Raw genomic sequence first — 14,597 nt, forward strand, 5'->3', positions numbered from 1 at the left:
TTAAAAATATTTTTGGGGGGTTATATTCTTTTTTTTGCAAACATTATGGTAACATTACTTGAATGTTCTCTGAACGTTCTGAAATATGTAGTAACGTTTAAAAAACAGACAAACATCAAACTAAAACGTTTCAGAAAAAAGTTCAAAGAACAATAATGTTTTAGTGCTAAGTTGAGAACATTACCAGACCAGATAACTTTGAATGAATGTTCAATTAGTGTTACTGGAGGAATGTTTGTTTTTAACTTTGAGAGAATCTTGCCAGAAAGTTCTGAGAATGTTCCCCGTTAGCTGGAAGTATTCCACTGTCACACACAGCCAACGAAATTTTAATTCAGATAGTCCATAGTATCTAAAGTTAAATAAGCAATTCCAAAACATCAAAATATGAGATTTAATGCTTTATTAAAAGTATTTACAACAGTGTATTTGAATAAATAAATAACAACTGAAATAAAAAACAGGTTAAGGAGTTCAAAAATACAATATTGTTTAGAATTATTTCTGGAATAACGGGTTTCACAATAGTCTTAGTCTATACTCCAAAGGTTTTTGTATTAACCATGGGCGGTAGTAGTTGGCTCTGGATGGTGTTAACTCTGGCAGCATGGCAAATCATGGTGGGTTTCTGCTTGTTTAATCTCAAAGACAGAGAAGAAATGCGATTCTCAAGCTGCAAAGGAACATCATATAAAACATTACTAAAATTACTTTGAAAATTAAAATAAATAAAACCAGAGATTAACAAATATCTACTGTCTCGTCAGAGCAAAAACTAGAATATTTACAAAGAGATTTATATAGACCACCATGCACAAAATCCGTTAGAGCTATAGGGATGTAATAACAAGCATAAAAATAATAAAAGTTATATTTATTAATAATCAATAATGTTAGATCTTAATAATGTCTAATATATTCCATATTATAACTTTCCAGTATTGCACATCATACAAAAAAGCAAGGGTTTATGCAATCTGTAACATTTATCTAGTGACAGTTCTCACAGCTGGTTTTGAGCATTTTAGATTTATGTTTACGTAAATTCTCCAAAAATATGCGTGTTAAATGTAAACCACCAGCGTCCTCTGTGCGATAGTGCAGTCTGAGATACCAAGAATGCTGCCTCATCTTGTTATTTGTTAATCCTTTACTGTATGTATTTAAAGATGTGAATTTGTGTATGAGTGTGCACAAGAAAGAAAGAAAGTTATACGGATACCTCATTTAACTCCTTTAAGATGCTTTCTCTTTCCTCAGTTTCTCCCTCAATGCCTGTTGTTGAAAGCCAGCTACTCAAGACTTTTTGGAGCTTACGCCATGTCCTAAACACACAAACGCATGCTGATTTCACTATATTAGTGAAGACATCTCATTAGGCACAAGGTTTTTTTTTTTTTATGAAGGTGATGATATTTGTTGTACCCCTTTTGTTCGATCACAAAATGGAAATACAAAACATTCCTTTCTTTCCAATTTAACATGTAAAGTACCCAAATATTTTCACCTTATTAGTCTCTTAAATGTAGCAGAAACTATTCATTCCAAAAGCCAAGTTTCCTTGTGTGTGCTAGAATAAATAACCCACTTTAATATGTTGATTCAGTAAAACTACAGCTGCAGAGTCTATTAATTTTTTTTTCCAAACACTAAAAACAGCTCCAGTCTTAAAATGCATGTCCAAAGTAGTGGTTTCAATTTCAGGAGACTGGTGACTTTTACGGCAGGATCCCTTCGTAATTAATCGATTTGACAGAAGTAATATATGAATTTGTTTATAAATCTAACAAGAAATGAATTACAGTAACTGTTATAATTAGAATAATATTTCTAAACACTGTATATTCATCCTGTTGAAATCCAGATTTACATACTGTAGCTGTTTTCTATCTTGCTGGTATCGTTGCATTTCCAGTCTTATATCTAGTAGTTCTTTGGTAAGATTTTCAGTTTTCTCCACATCCACTGCTTCATCTTCCTCATTCTCCTCTTCCTGCTCTGGTAATCTCTCATGCACACCTATAGCCCAGACAAATGACAAGTGTAAATGGTTTTAAATATGTTGCGGAACCTCAGACTACTGAAATGAGCAAGCAAAATTGACTTCATATTAGAGCTGCACGATTCTGGATAAATAGAGATCACGATTCTCCCACAATTCTAAATAGACAACTGAACTAAATAACATGTAATTTACTAGAGGTTCTGACAAAATTTTATTTGCTGAAAGGGTTAGTTCACCCAAAAAAGAAAATTCTGTCATTAATTACCCTCACCCTCATGTCATTCCACACCCGTAAGACCTTCGTTCATCTTCAGAACACAAATTAAGATATTTTTGATGAAATCAATTTTACTCTCTACTAAAAACATATTTAAAACAGCTCATGTGACTACAGTGGTTCAACTGTAATATTATAAAGGGACGAGAATACTTTTTGTGCACCAAAAATGACAAAATAGCTACTTTATTCCACAATATCTAGTGATGGGTGATTTCAAAACACTGCTTCATGAAGCTTTGAAGCTTTACGAATCATTTGTTTCGATTCAGTGGTTCAGAGCGCCAAAATCACTTTGTTACCTCATAAGTGTTTTGAAACTTCAATAATTTATGTGACTTTGGCAGTTTGATACACGCTCTGAACCACTGATTTGAAACAAATGATTTATTAAGCTTTGAAGCTTCATGAAGCAGTGTTTTGGCTTTATAATATTAAAGTTGAACCCCTGTAGTCACATGAACTGTTTTAAATATGTTTTTAGTAGCTTTCTGAGCATTGAAAAAGGGAGTGTTATTGCTGGCGATGCAGGCCTCACAGAGCCATCCGATTTCATCAAAAATATCTTAATTTGTGTTCTGAAGATGAACAAAGGTCTTACGGGTGTGGAACGACATGAGGGTGAGTAATAAATGACAGAATTTTAATTTTTTGGTGAATTAACCCTTGAAGTCTATTTAAAAATATTTAATCAATTTGAACACATTTTTTTTGTAAAAAATCAGTTTGAATGCATGATTCAATGACTCAATCACACAGACTTCACTTGTTTCATTACTGGATGAATCAGCATTTTTGAATGAATCTCTTGAATGATTCAATGACAAACATTTTATAAGTCACTTGTCGCCACCTACTGGTGTAACGATGTAATTGATACAATCTTTATTTAAAGAATCAGGTTAATTTCAATAGATGATTTCCTTTATTTTTATACAGTGCTTCTGTGATAATTTGAATTATTGTAACACAGAAATAACAACACTGTTTGGTGGAAAAGACTGTTTGTGAAGCCATTTCATAGCTATACATGGCATTCTCTCGCTGGCTTAGCGGCAGCGCCAATGCAGATATAAATGTTTGCGGTAATGTTTAATAGCCAAATTGTTGTCATTTAAGAGTAAGATTAGGCGGGTGTTTGAATAAAGGTTGTGATCTTTTAATGAATAATCATGCATCTCTACTTCATATTATAAGAACAAGTTTTTTTAACCTTGTTTTGGGAGAAGGTGGGAAGTGAAATAAGTAGAATGCAGTAAGGGCTCCTGATTCCTTAAGCCTTTTTGCTGTAAAACAGAAAAATCGTAAAACGTATAATATTTTCACAGAAAATAGGCCATTCACATTTAAGCCAAAATAAAATTTTTCTACAAGGAGGCAAGATGAAACAAAAACAAGAGTAAGTAATAAGTAATTATATAAAAAAGTGACATTAAACAAAAGCCTTTTTTGTCCTAGCCTAAGAACAAACAAGTGTTCTTACAGCATTATGATTACCTTGCCATGTGATACTGAAACAGTAAATGAAGATGGAGGAAGCAGTATGTCCTGGCCTGCAGCAGCAATATATTCTGGAGGACCAGGTTTGAATGGGAGGATCTTAGGTTGTAGTACCATTGCAGGTGAGTCCAGTGGGTTGTGGATCAAAGGAACTGAGGGTAATGGAGAAGGAAAGGAAGGACTGCTGGAGGAGACTGAGGGAAATGCAGTCTCTTTTACAGACACCCTCTGACTACTGAAGCGCCATAGAGAAAGGCAGATACTCATTAGTATGTGAACAAAAAAAAAAATTGTGTTTATGTCTCAAAGTTTGTGTGTTTACTACACCTGCTGATCTTGAAGTCATGTGGCACAGGTCTGGCTGGGGACTGCAGCAGGTCATCTGGTCTTCTCGGTTGCAATCTAGATGCTCGGACTGACCAACTGCTCACAAAACAGGAGTATCAGATTTACTCGAGACATGTCAATCAGTATAATTTTCAAAATCAGATTAAAATTTGAATGAAATAAAATAAAATAGAATTACTCTGACTCACAGGTGATTGATGATGGAATCTTTCTGCCTCTGCTCTGCTGTTTGGCTCCTGATTGGAGAGGGGTTGGGAATGGGGGTGTGGTCTTCTGGCAGAAAAAAAGACACACTCTTCTTGGAGTGGCTGACTTTGGACGGCACTGTTTTACCCTCGACAGCCTTGCACAGTGCCCGCTGCTTCCATCGAACGGCACACCGCCTTACCACTTCCTGAAGCTGACGACAGCTCTGTATTTGATGAGGATTACTTATATTAATGTAAACAAATACACACACACATATACTTTTATAGACTGAAATGCACAAATATACAATAACTATAGAAACAGCACCTGTTCATAGCTGTGCTGGGCAATATTAGTTGAGAAAGCACTCATGTGCGCTGTGTGCGTAAGGATGTGCGTGACCCCCTCTCTCAGCAGTTCATCTCTGTAAAACTGAGCTGCCTCAGTCAAACGCTCCTGTTTTCTCTGGCGTTCTGAGATCCACAGCCGCCATGAGCAAAACACCTAAAGCATACAGACCAAACTGAGACTGTGAAGTTGAAGGAAACCTGAATTATCAGTGATAAACAGTGCAAGATGTGGCATTACTTTGGCCTGTAGGTTGAGGGACCAATGCCAAAGGGCAGTGTCAGTTTGCTCCGCCTCTCTTCTTCTGCTCTGCAGCTGTGTGTCATAATCATTCAAACTCAGACAAAAAAATACAATGTAGAATCTTCAAAGAGACAGTAACAATCAATCATGAATAGCTTCAGCTCAAAAAAGGAAATGATGCAATGTCAGCAGCTTGAACTACTGTATAGTAGGTGAGGCTATAACAAAGCTTTAATATCACAACTACAGTTATATTTAAACAACAGACTGTGCCAAGTGGACATGAAATGGATGTTGCTATCGTCTTTTCTTCCCTATTGTAATGTATATCGGCTTTACACTCAGATAAATGTAGGATGGGACTTGATTTTGTTCTTTGGGAATTGATTGGTCTAATAGATCATTGTCCTTTGCTATTTCTGTGATCTCATGTGAGTGACAGGTTGCTGGAAGGAGGAGATTATTGTCCCGCCCTCATGCTGGTGTACACATCATCAGAGAAGAGATCTTGTTGGAGGAGGGGAAGATATTTTGAATAAAGATTATGAAGGAATATTATTTAAAAAAAAAAAATTGATATATCATTTATAATAAACACTGCAATATTCCATTTTAAAAAATGTGTCACGATGACTTGAATGAAAAATTGCATGCTTAATATTTTTATTAAAGGAACAATTTATGGCTAGGAACTATACTCTCATTCCAGCGTAATAATCAAGGAACTTTGCTGCCGTTCCATGGCTGCAGCAGTGCAATGATATTACGCAGCGTCTCTCACAAACGTCTTCATGGTTGCAAGGCACGTTCCCTGTGCAAGCAGGGGGTCACAGGCGCTGCGTAATATCATTGCACTGCTGCAGCCATGGAACGGCAGCAAAGTTCCTTGATTATTACGTCTGAATGAGAGTATAGTTCCTAGCCATATCAGCCTAGAAAATCGCAACTTTTTATTTTCCATCGGTCTTAGTACACGATTTAACTACAGAAGAGTCAAGTTTTAAATAGGAAAAATATCAAAACTCTTTGGTCATTTTTAAGCGCGATGCTAACGGTCTAATCAGATTCAATGAACTATGCTAAGCTATGCTAAAAGTGGTACCGCCAGAACCGGAGATCGGCTGAATGGATTCGAAAACGGTAAAACTCAACTGTTTAACTCTAGGGGAGTTGGAAAATGAGCCTATTTTCAAAAAAAGTGGAGTGTTCCTTTAAGAGCCATTTGTTAACAAAAAGATAAAGTGTTTCATGTCATAACCGTTACTATATTAGTGCATTTTAGCGCAGCAGGAATGTTGTGTTGACCAATCAGCATCTAAGATTGTTTTATAATAACCTTCAAATATGATTGAACACATTGCTAAATCAAAACTCACCTGTGTTCTCCAGCAGATAAAAAAGCGCTGATAAATCCTCAATCTGTGAAGCTCAAAGCTTCTTTTCTTCATTACCTAAAAAGCATATTTTATATTATATATACAGTACAGTCCAAAAGTTTGTTTTAAAAAAAAGTTTCATCTGCTCACCAAGGCTACATTTATTTAATTAAAAATACAATAAAAACAGTAATATTGTGAAATATTATTACAATATCAAATAACTGTTTTCTATTTGAATATATTTCACAAAGTAATTTATTCCTGTGATGGCAAAGCTGAATTTTCAGCATCATTACTCCAGTCTTCAGTGTCACATGATCCTTCAGAAATCATTCTAATATGTTGATCTGCTGCTCATGAAACATTTAATGTGTACAATTGTACAAAATATTTTTTTTTCAGGATTATTTGATGAATAGGAAGTTCAAAAGAACAGTGTTTATTTGAAATCTAATCTTTTGTAACATTATAAATGTCTTTACTGCCACTTTTGATTGATTTAATGCATCCTTGCTGAATAAAAGTATTCATTTCTTTAATTTCTTTTCAAAAAAATAAAAATAAAAATTCTTACTGACCCCAAACTTTTGAACGGTAATGTATAATGCTACAGAAGCTTTGTATTTCAGATAAATCCTGTTCTTTTGAACTTTCTATTCATCAAGGAATCCTGAAAAAAAAGTACACAACTGTTTTTAACATTGAAAATAATCATAAATGTTTATTGAGCAGCAAATCAGCATATTAGAATGATTTCTGAAGGATCATGTGACACTGAAGACTGGAGTTATGATGCTGAAAATTCAGCTTTGCATCACAGGAATAAATTACTTTGTCAAATATATTTAAATAGTACACAGTTATTTTAAATTGTAATAATATTTCACAATATTACTGTTTTTTACTGTATTTTTAATTAAATAAATGTAGCCTTGGTGAGCAGACGAAACTTCTTTTAAAAACATTAAAAATCTTAGTGGTTCCAAACTTTTGGACTGTACTGTATGTATGTATGTATGTATGTATATATTATATTTTTATATATATATATATATATACATATATATATATATATATATATATATATATATATATATTTTTATATATATATATATATACATATATATATATATATATATATACACTTATTTATTTATTTATTTATTTTTTACACACAAACACATACATACATATATACATAAAAAATACTAATAATAATTAAGAACAGACCTGATATGTTTTGTGATGGTGAATATTACTTGTCCATGTGTTGAGGGTTCTTTTTCCCAGCGTTCTGCTGTAGTGTCTGTTGGCCGTCTCATTCGCCAGCCTCTCATCCTTTACCTCCGTGCTTCGCTCTCTCCATCTTCTCAAAGCCGTCTGCACACGTACTAAAAGCACAAAAACAACAATGAATAATTTCATCATTACACAGACTGCTAACAGTGGTATTTATATAACCAAAGTACATTTCTCCAGATGTATTTGAGCTTGTTTCAGGGCTTCCTCCTGCTGATGACGGTGAAGATTAGCAGATACCGTTCTCTGTCGCCATGCCAGAAACACCTTTCAAACATATAAAATGTAAAATATTTTGTAACATCAGTTGTACTGATAAATAATAGGTGTTAATTTTTTACTTCTGTTATATAACTAATTTTGAGGATATAAGCACCTGAAATAAAAGGTGTTTTTGAGAAAAACATTTTGCTCTGTTTTCCTTCTCTCTCTCTTCCATCAGCTGTGACACATTTATTCTCCATAAACAGAACATTCTCCTGCAGAAATATAAATAAAAAAGGATACAATTACATATCTTTAAATAAACGCTACAAAAAATATATATTTAGTAAATGGAGCATAAGAATACCTGACCAGTTGTTGCTGATGCTCTTGGTAACGGCACTCCACATGACTGTTAATCGATTGATTCTGCAAATGGTACGACTACATGCATGTATGTAAAAACAATGAGCTGTAAGCTTTGTATATAGACAATATACAATACACTAGTATATTACAGCGATATTTGTAGATAAACTGTATACTGTGTCAAAACAAACACGATATTCATACCTTCCAAGCTTCCAGAGAATGTTTGAGCAATTTGCTGTGGTAGTGTTTCTCCATTTGAGCAAGTTTCTCTCTTTTCTGTCTTTTGTGATCTACATACTGTTAAACAAGCTCAAATTTACTTATTTTAGATTCATAATATTTCAAACCAATAACAATAACAACATCTGCATCATATGATGATTTAAAAACTTTCTCAGCCGTTTCCCCTACTGAATAGAGCGAGTTGTGCTACTCGTACCTGATGCCAGCCTGCCACAGCTCTTCTCAGACACCGCTGTCCATCATGACCCTGTGCCTGCTCGAAACGTCTCTGACTTGTATACAAAAAACAGAAAGGCTGACACTTCATAAAAATACTCAGTGGTTTATTCAGATGTTCTTCCTGAAGCTACATTATCTGATTCACACCTGGTTTGTATGTCAGAGATGAGGTTTCTCCATTGGTTCAGGGCCTTCCGTAGAAGAGTGTTTTTGTAAAGTGAGTCGGCTGCTTCTTGTTTGAATCTCTCCGCTCTACACTGTACAGCACTGCAGGACCACTTAGACCAGGCACGGGCACAACACACATGCTCGGCATGCAACACAGCCTAAAAAGAATTATACAGACTACTTGGTAAAAGAGACAATGAAAATCTTACTGACCCAAAACTTTTGAACAGCAATGTATATTCATGGATGTCAGCATACCGTTCTTTCAGCAAGTCTCTGATCTCTTTGTACATCCAAGTTTCTCCACCATGTATAAAATGCCCAACTGCAAGTTTTTTGCCTACATAAGAGGAAAAAAATGTACATTTTCTGTACAATACAACACAGGCATGTATATCTACCTGCACACATTATTTAGCCACAGAAACTCACCTGTAATGTTGTTCGGCTCTCTCTTTCCGCTCTCGTTTCTCTGTGCGTTGTGCTGTGAACTCCATCCAAGTGTTTACATATTGTGGGAAGATACGACGGGCAAAGCAGGCATCAGCACGTAGTTCCAACTCCTGTGTGTGATAAAATATTAGAAGCATTTTGAAGGCAAAAATTAAAATAAAAAAAGTGCAGTCCATCATTAATTGCAGGTGACCTATGATATAAGAAAATGCGAATTAGAAAGTGTGGTGGCTACCTCCATTTGTCTGTGCTCTGTAAGACGTTTTCTCCAATAATGAAGGCAAAATCTCAGCACAGAAAATCTATTGATTAAAAACAACCATTTAAAAGTCTCACAGACCAACTCATGTTTATTAATGACCTGAAATCTATAAAATATGTCACTAATCTACAAAATATGGTAAAAAAGAAACATCCCTTTTTCAAGATAAAAGATTTTCAAGATTTTAAAGATAAATAATTAAATAATTTTGTCCAAAATAAGCTTTCCAGATATTTTTGGAAAGTGTTTAAACTATGTTTTTCAATGAACCATAAACAATTTTTGTTACATGCAGCTATGGAGTCCTTAAGACACAAGGGAGGCATGAGGACTGCAGATGTGGCCAGAGCAATAAGCTGCAATGTCTGTAATGTAAGAAGCACAGGTGATCTTCCCTGTAGTGTCAAACCAAGTGTAACCATATGTCCCCTCCCAGAAATGTTCGAGAACTTGCAAGTGCCTTGATGGAAATGTGGAGTAATATCTCACAGAAAGAACTGGCAAATCTGGCTCAGTCCATGAAGATGAGATGCAATGTAGGACAATGCAGCTGGTGCTACTTTTGACATTGACCCCCGCTCTGTTCAAGGATTCATTTCATTTCTATTCGTCAAATGTCTGTGAAATTTGTTCAGCTGTTGAATGTTCATACAAATATTTATACGTCAGAAATTTGCTGGAAAAAAGTAGTTGTAAGTGGGAGGATGTTTCTTTTTTGTATATTTAGTATATATGTAGTATATATTTTTTGTATATTTAGTATATATGGCATGCTTCAAATTAAAAAGTTCAAATTAAAATTAAAAATATTGTGACTAACATGTGATGAGTTTGTGCAACACTCATCTGGGGTTGCAGACTTCTGTCTTCAGCCTGATCCAAGCGCAACTGCCAGACTTTCCAACACTTTGCCAGCAACTGCAAAACGTCAGTATCCATTTCTGACAATTAAACTCGGCACAACTTAACATTCATAATCATTACTGATAGATGACTGGTAGACTAGGTGTGTGTTGTTCTTACTATGTGATGATGATGCTGGACACTAATGTTCTTGTTGAGACGTTGAGTTTTACTGTGAGTGACGTTCAGAGCAAGGCCTTTTAAACCCAAACGCTGTGAAGAAATATAAGACCATAACAAATAAACAAGAATAAAAAAAAAAGAAAAAAGAAAGCTATATAATAATACATCAGAAACAACATTATGAACAAGTACACCACCAACCAGAAGATAGAGCTGTCTGTGATGCATGGCAGCCTTTTCCCTTTTAGCCTTCTGTGAACACATACTGACATCTAAATGACTGATCAGGAAAACAACCACACTACATATCATAATGCTTTCATTGACGTATTTCAGTTTAAAAGTAAATGTGAACGTCTGTGTAACTGTGTAATCAAAGATACAGTGTCTCCAGTGCGAGAACGCTAGCCTCTGGGAGCCGTGCTGGGCCAGTTGGTCTGCTTTCTGTCCTCTGTCTTTCTCAGCATGTCTGGATTGCAGCACATTATACCACAGACGCCAAAACTTCTCCAGCAAAAAGACACGCCATACATCCTGAGCAACAGCTGCAACACAGAAGAGAAATGAAATGTGATTCAAGAGAAAAAATAATGCATAAAATGCAAAAAAAAAGTCTCAAGGCCTGCATTTATTTGATTGAAAATACAGTAATATTGTGAAATATTATTACATTTAAAATAATTGTTTCTATTTTAATATATTTTAAAATGCAATTTATTCCTGTGATGGCAAAGCTGAACATTTTCAGCATCATCACTCCAGTCTTTAATGTCTAATATGCTGATTTGGTGCTCAAGAAATATTTCTTATTATTATCATCTATGCTGAAAACAGTTGTGATGCTTGTTTTTTTGTGTAAACTGTGATTTGTTACTTTTCAAGAATCTTTGATTAATAGAAAGTTTAAAAGAACATTATTTATTATTCTTTACTCTCACTTTTGATTAATGATTGTCCTTGCTGAGTAAGAGCACTCATTTTTAAGAAAAAATTGTTCTGACCCCAACATTTTGAATGGTAGTGTATATAATAAATATATAAAAATGAATGCCACCTGTTGTCTTGTTCTTAGCCTGTCTGTTCTCTGTGTGTCTGATCCATCCATGAAGTGTATGTCTTAACAGCTGAAGACAATAGTGACGATGAGCTTTGGATTCCTTCACTTTCAGAACACAGGCATGTTTCATCCTGTCTCTCCAGTTCAACCATGCCTGTGAAGAACAGCCATTTTAGAGATCACTCAAACTAGACACGGTACTCTGCTTTATTCACACAAGCACATACTCACTCTGCTCTGTACAGTGTGAGCCCAGTGTTGCAAGGCAAGATCTTCCTGATGGTACGCCACATCCCTGTGCTGTAGTGCTTTGTTCCACACAGTCCAAACCCACCTTTAATAACCAACACATGCACAAAAATATTACACATTAGTATTTTACTTGTAGGCCACTATACATACTGTAGGCATTCACTTCACTGTTACACATGCATCTTTATATTATATACAATATTGTTCAAAAGGTTTGAGTTTTTTTTTAAAGAAATTGATCCTTTTACTCAGCAAGAATGCATTAAAATAATCAAAAGTGACAGTAAATATATTTATATACTATTTAAACACTGTTCTTTCAAACTTTCTATTCATCAAAAAATCTTGAAAAAAAAATGCATCATTGTTTCTACAAAAATATCAAGCAGCACAACTGTTAACAATATTAAAAATAATAATAAGAAATTTTACTCGAGCACCAAATCAGCATATTAGAATGATTTCTGAAGGATCATGTGACAATGAAGCCTGGAATAAAGACTGCTGCCGTCACAGACATTTTGAAATGTATTAAATTATAAAACAGTTATTTTAAATTGTAATACTTTTCCACAATATAACTATACTCTTTACTCTATTTTTGATGAAATAAAAGCAGTTTTTTTTTTTTTCAAATTTATTTATAAGTATTATGTCAACATATTGATTTGGTTTGTGATCATATACTTGCTAACTTTTTCCTCTAAAATATAAAATGATGTTCTCATCTACAAGTCGGTCATTTATGTTACTCCCCAACCCTGCACCAGGATTGTAACACTGTATATTATGTATCAGTCTGCTTTACTCTTATATATGTGGCTCTGTATTGTTGGTCTAACACCACATGAGAGCAATACTCACTTCAGTGCAGCGAGTCTCTCGTGCTGTACTGCTGCTTCTTGCATCCCGTGTTTCATGCGACACATGTCCAGGTACAGCTCCCAACCGTTCCACATGCAACGCAGCTTGTGGTCCGTGTCTGCAGTACAAATATTCAGTTACAGCTACGTTTCAACTCAAATATTTATAGAATAATAGCAGTGTATGTACCAAAACTGATTGCAAGTTGCAGTTTCTTCTTTTCTTCTCTCTGGACAGTAACAAACTCCTGCCAGGCCTGAAATATTTTGCTGTACAGCATATACCTACAATGGGCAGAAAGAAAGAGACATATTATGGGTGGTGATTATTGAGATCCTAGCTATTAAAATGTGACAAAAGATTTCAAATAAATGCTCTTCTTTTGAAATTTCTATTCATCAAAGAGTCCTGAAAAAAATGTTTAGGTTTCCACAAAAATATTAAGCAGCACAACTGTTTTCAACATTGATAATAATAAGAAACGTTATTTTAAACACCAAATGTCTGAATTTCTGAAGGGTTAGGGGTGACTTACGTATAATGGCAATCTGCCCTTATATTTAGAGTCCATTCCTTTCTTGCGTGCCACCACTCATCTTTCCAAGCTCCTAAGGTCTTCCTCAAGACCACCTTACAATAATGAGATCTGAAAAGAAAATACAAATTTTATCAAATAATTAAAGCCTGACATTTTAGTCCACTATTTAAACACAATACACACACACACACACTGGACCTGGCTTGTGATGTTGTTATCCGTCCAAATGTCTTCTGAATCCACAAGTGAAGGAACTTCCGAGCAAGGTGCCTAAACAACCAACGAAATAGTCACTTCTCTTGATATTCACAACCTGTAAACGATTGGAGGATTATAAAATGAACGAACTCCTACCTTATCCTCAGCTCTTTAAGTCTACCACCTCGGTTCCAATTATATCCGACCCGGTAAGTGAATTTGCGTATGGGTGTTTTACGTGCCCGGTTCTTTTCAACACCACAAGACAACTGTTTCCCAGCTTTTGGTCTTGTCGTTTGCATCTTTAGTGGTTTATTGGAGCATACATATCAATCAGCTCACTCTCTAGCAGCCGGTGCCTGAGCTATAACTGGTTAAAATAAAGTTAATAAAGCAGGTTTCAATGCTTTAAAGATTTCACTTAAGGCTTTAAAGTTACTACATCTCATTAAAAAGCTGTCATCTGTGCTATTGTACTGACAACAACAAACCATAACTGCCGCTCTTCTGTGTTGAATTAATATTCTTCCGGTAAAATAATGTCATAATAAAAGACTTTCTTTAAAAAATACTTTGAACCATTCAATGGTACAGTTATATCAGAAATAATAATAAAAATAATAATAATGTTACAATATTAATACAGTTATATTAAAATAATGCAGTTATATTACAATATTTTTATACTAGTTATTAATGCAGCCTTTAGTTAGAATAACTTTTATGCCTCACTGTACACAGTATTTTGTTGATGTGCATTGCTTTTAAAGTTGTGTTTTCATTCATTCAGTCACACAGACGAAGAAGTCATTACAAGGTTATGATCAACAGATCAGTTTGAGAGATTTCATAGGAGTGTCATCTCCATACAAATACTTATGTATTTGTGTTATGTTTATGTCCTGATAACATCACAGAACAGAAAAGTTTTCAGTCTCATATTCACACAGTGTCATATGGCCTACAAGTAGATAACATATTACTTAACTATTTTACTTATGTGGAGGTTTCTATGTAACTTAACCTTGGAAATGTATTCAGGAATTCACTATCTTTTACCTTGGGAGTGTGTGGGTGAACACTTTTAAACTTTTCACTCAAATTATTACACTGGTAATATAATTTGTATCCAGGCAAATGTTTATATTTTGCA

The 14,597-nt window shown here is 34.7% G+C and overlaps 1 protein-coding gene across 3 annotated transcripts; it reads right to left on the minus strand.

The window, feature by feature from the left end:
* Positions 1 to 405: 405 nt before the first annotated feature.
* On the minus strand, positions 406 to 13,967 carry sfi1 (SFI1 centrin binding protein). Of its 3 annotated transcripts, none has more exons than XM_067373591.1 (31): positions 13,926 to 13,967; positions 13,601 to 13,814; positions 13,445 to 13,516; positions 13,244 to 13,354; positions 12,898 to 12,992; positions 12,709 to 12,826; positions 11,824 to 11,926; positions 11,590 to 11,746; positions 10,737 to 11,080; positions 10,533 to 10,625; positions 10,330 to 10,427; positions 9,483 to 9,549; positions 9,227 to 9,357; positions 9,053 to 9,134; positions 8,774 to 8,952; positions 8,604 to 8,679; positions 8,366 to 8,461; positions 8,160 to 8,236; positions 7,965 to 8,067; positions 7,759 to 7,855; positions 7,520 to 7,680; positions 6,287 to 6,361; positions 4,908 to 4,982; positions 4,647 to 4,823; positions 4,319 to 4,542; positions 4,110 to 4,205; positions 3,780 to 4,017; positions 3,496 to 3,568; positions 1,875 to 2,019; positions 1,223 to 1,325; positions 406 to 673 (listed from the first exon to the last, which is right to left on the minus strand). In XM_067373591.1, exons 2-31 carry the CDS (start codon positions 13,744 to 13,746, stop codon positions 536 to 538), a joined length of 3,750 nt encoding a protein of 1,249 aa, XP_067229692.1. In that variant the 5' UTR covers positions 13,747 to 13,814; positions 13,926 to 13,967; the 3' UTR covers positions 406 to 535. The 3 variants fall into 3 exon arrangements, with proteins under 3 accessions (XP_067229692.1, XP_067229693.1, XP_067229694.1); XM_067373592.1 differs by having other exon boundaries at positions 13,936 to 13,947; XM_067373593.1 differs by having other exon boundaries at positions 10,737 to 10,807; positions 10,919 to 11,080; positions 13,601 to 13,941.
* Between the last annotated feature and the right edge of the window lie 630 nt (positions 13,968 to 14,597).

This window comes from Chanodichthys erythropterus, chromosome 21 (assembly GCF_024489055.1).
Source record: "Chanodichthys erythropterus isolate Z2021 chromosome 21, ASM2448905v1, whole genome shotgun sequence".
Taxonomy (NCBI): Eukaryota; Metazoa; Chordata; class Actinopteri; order Cypriniformes; family Xenocyprididae; genus Chanodichthys; species Chanodichthys erythropterus.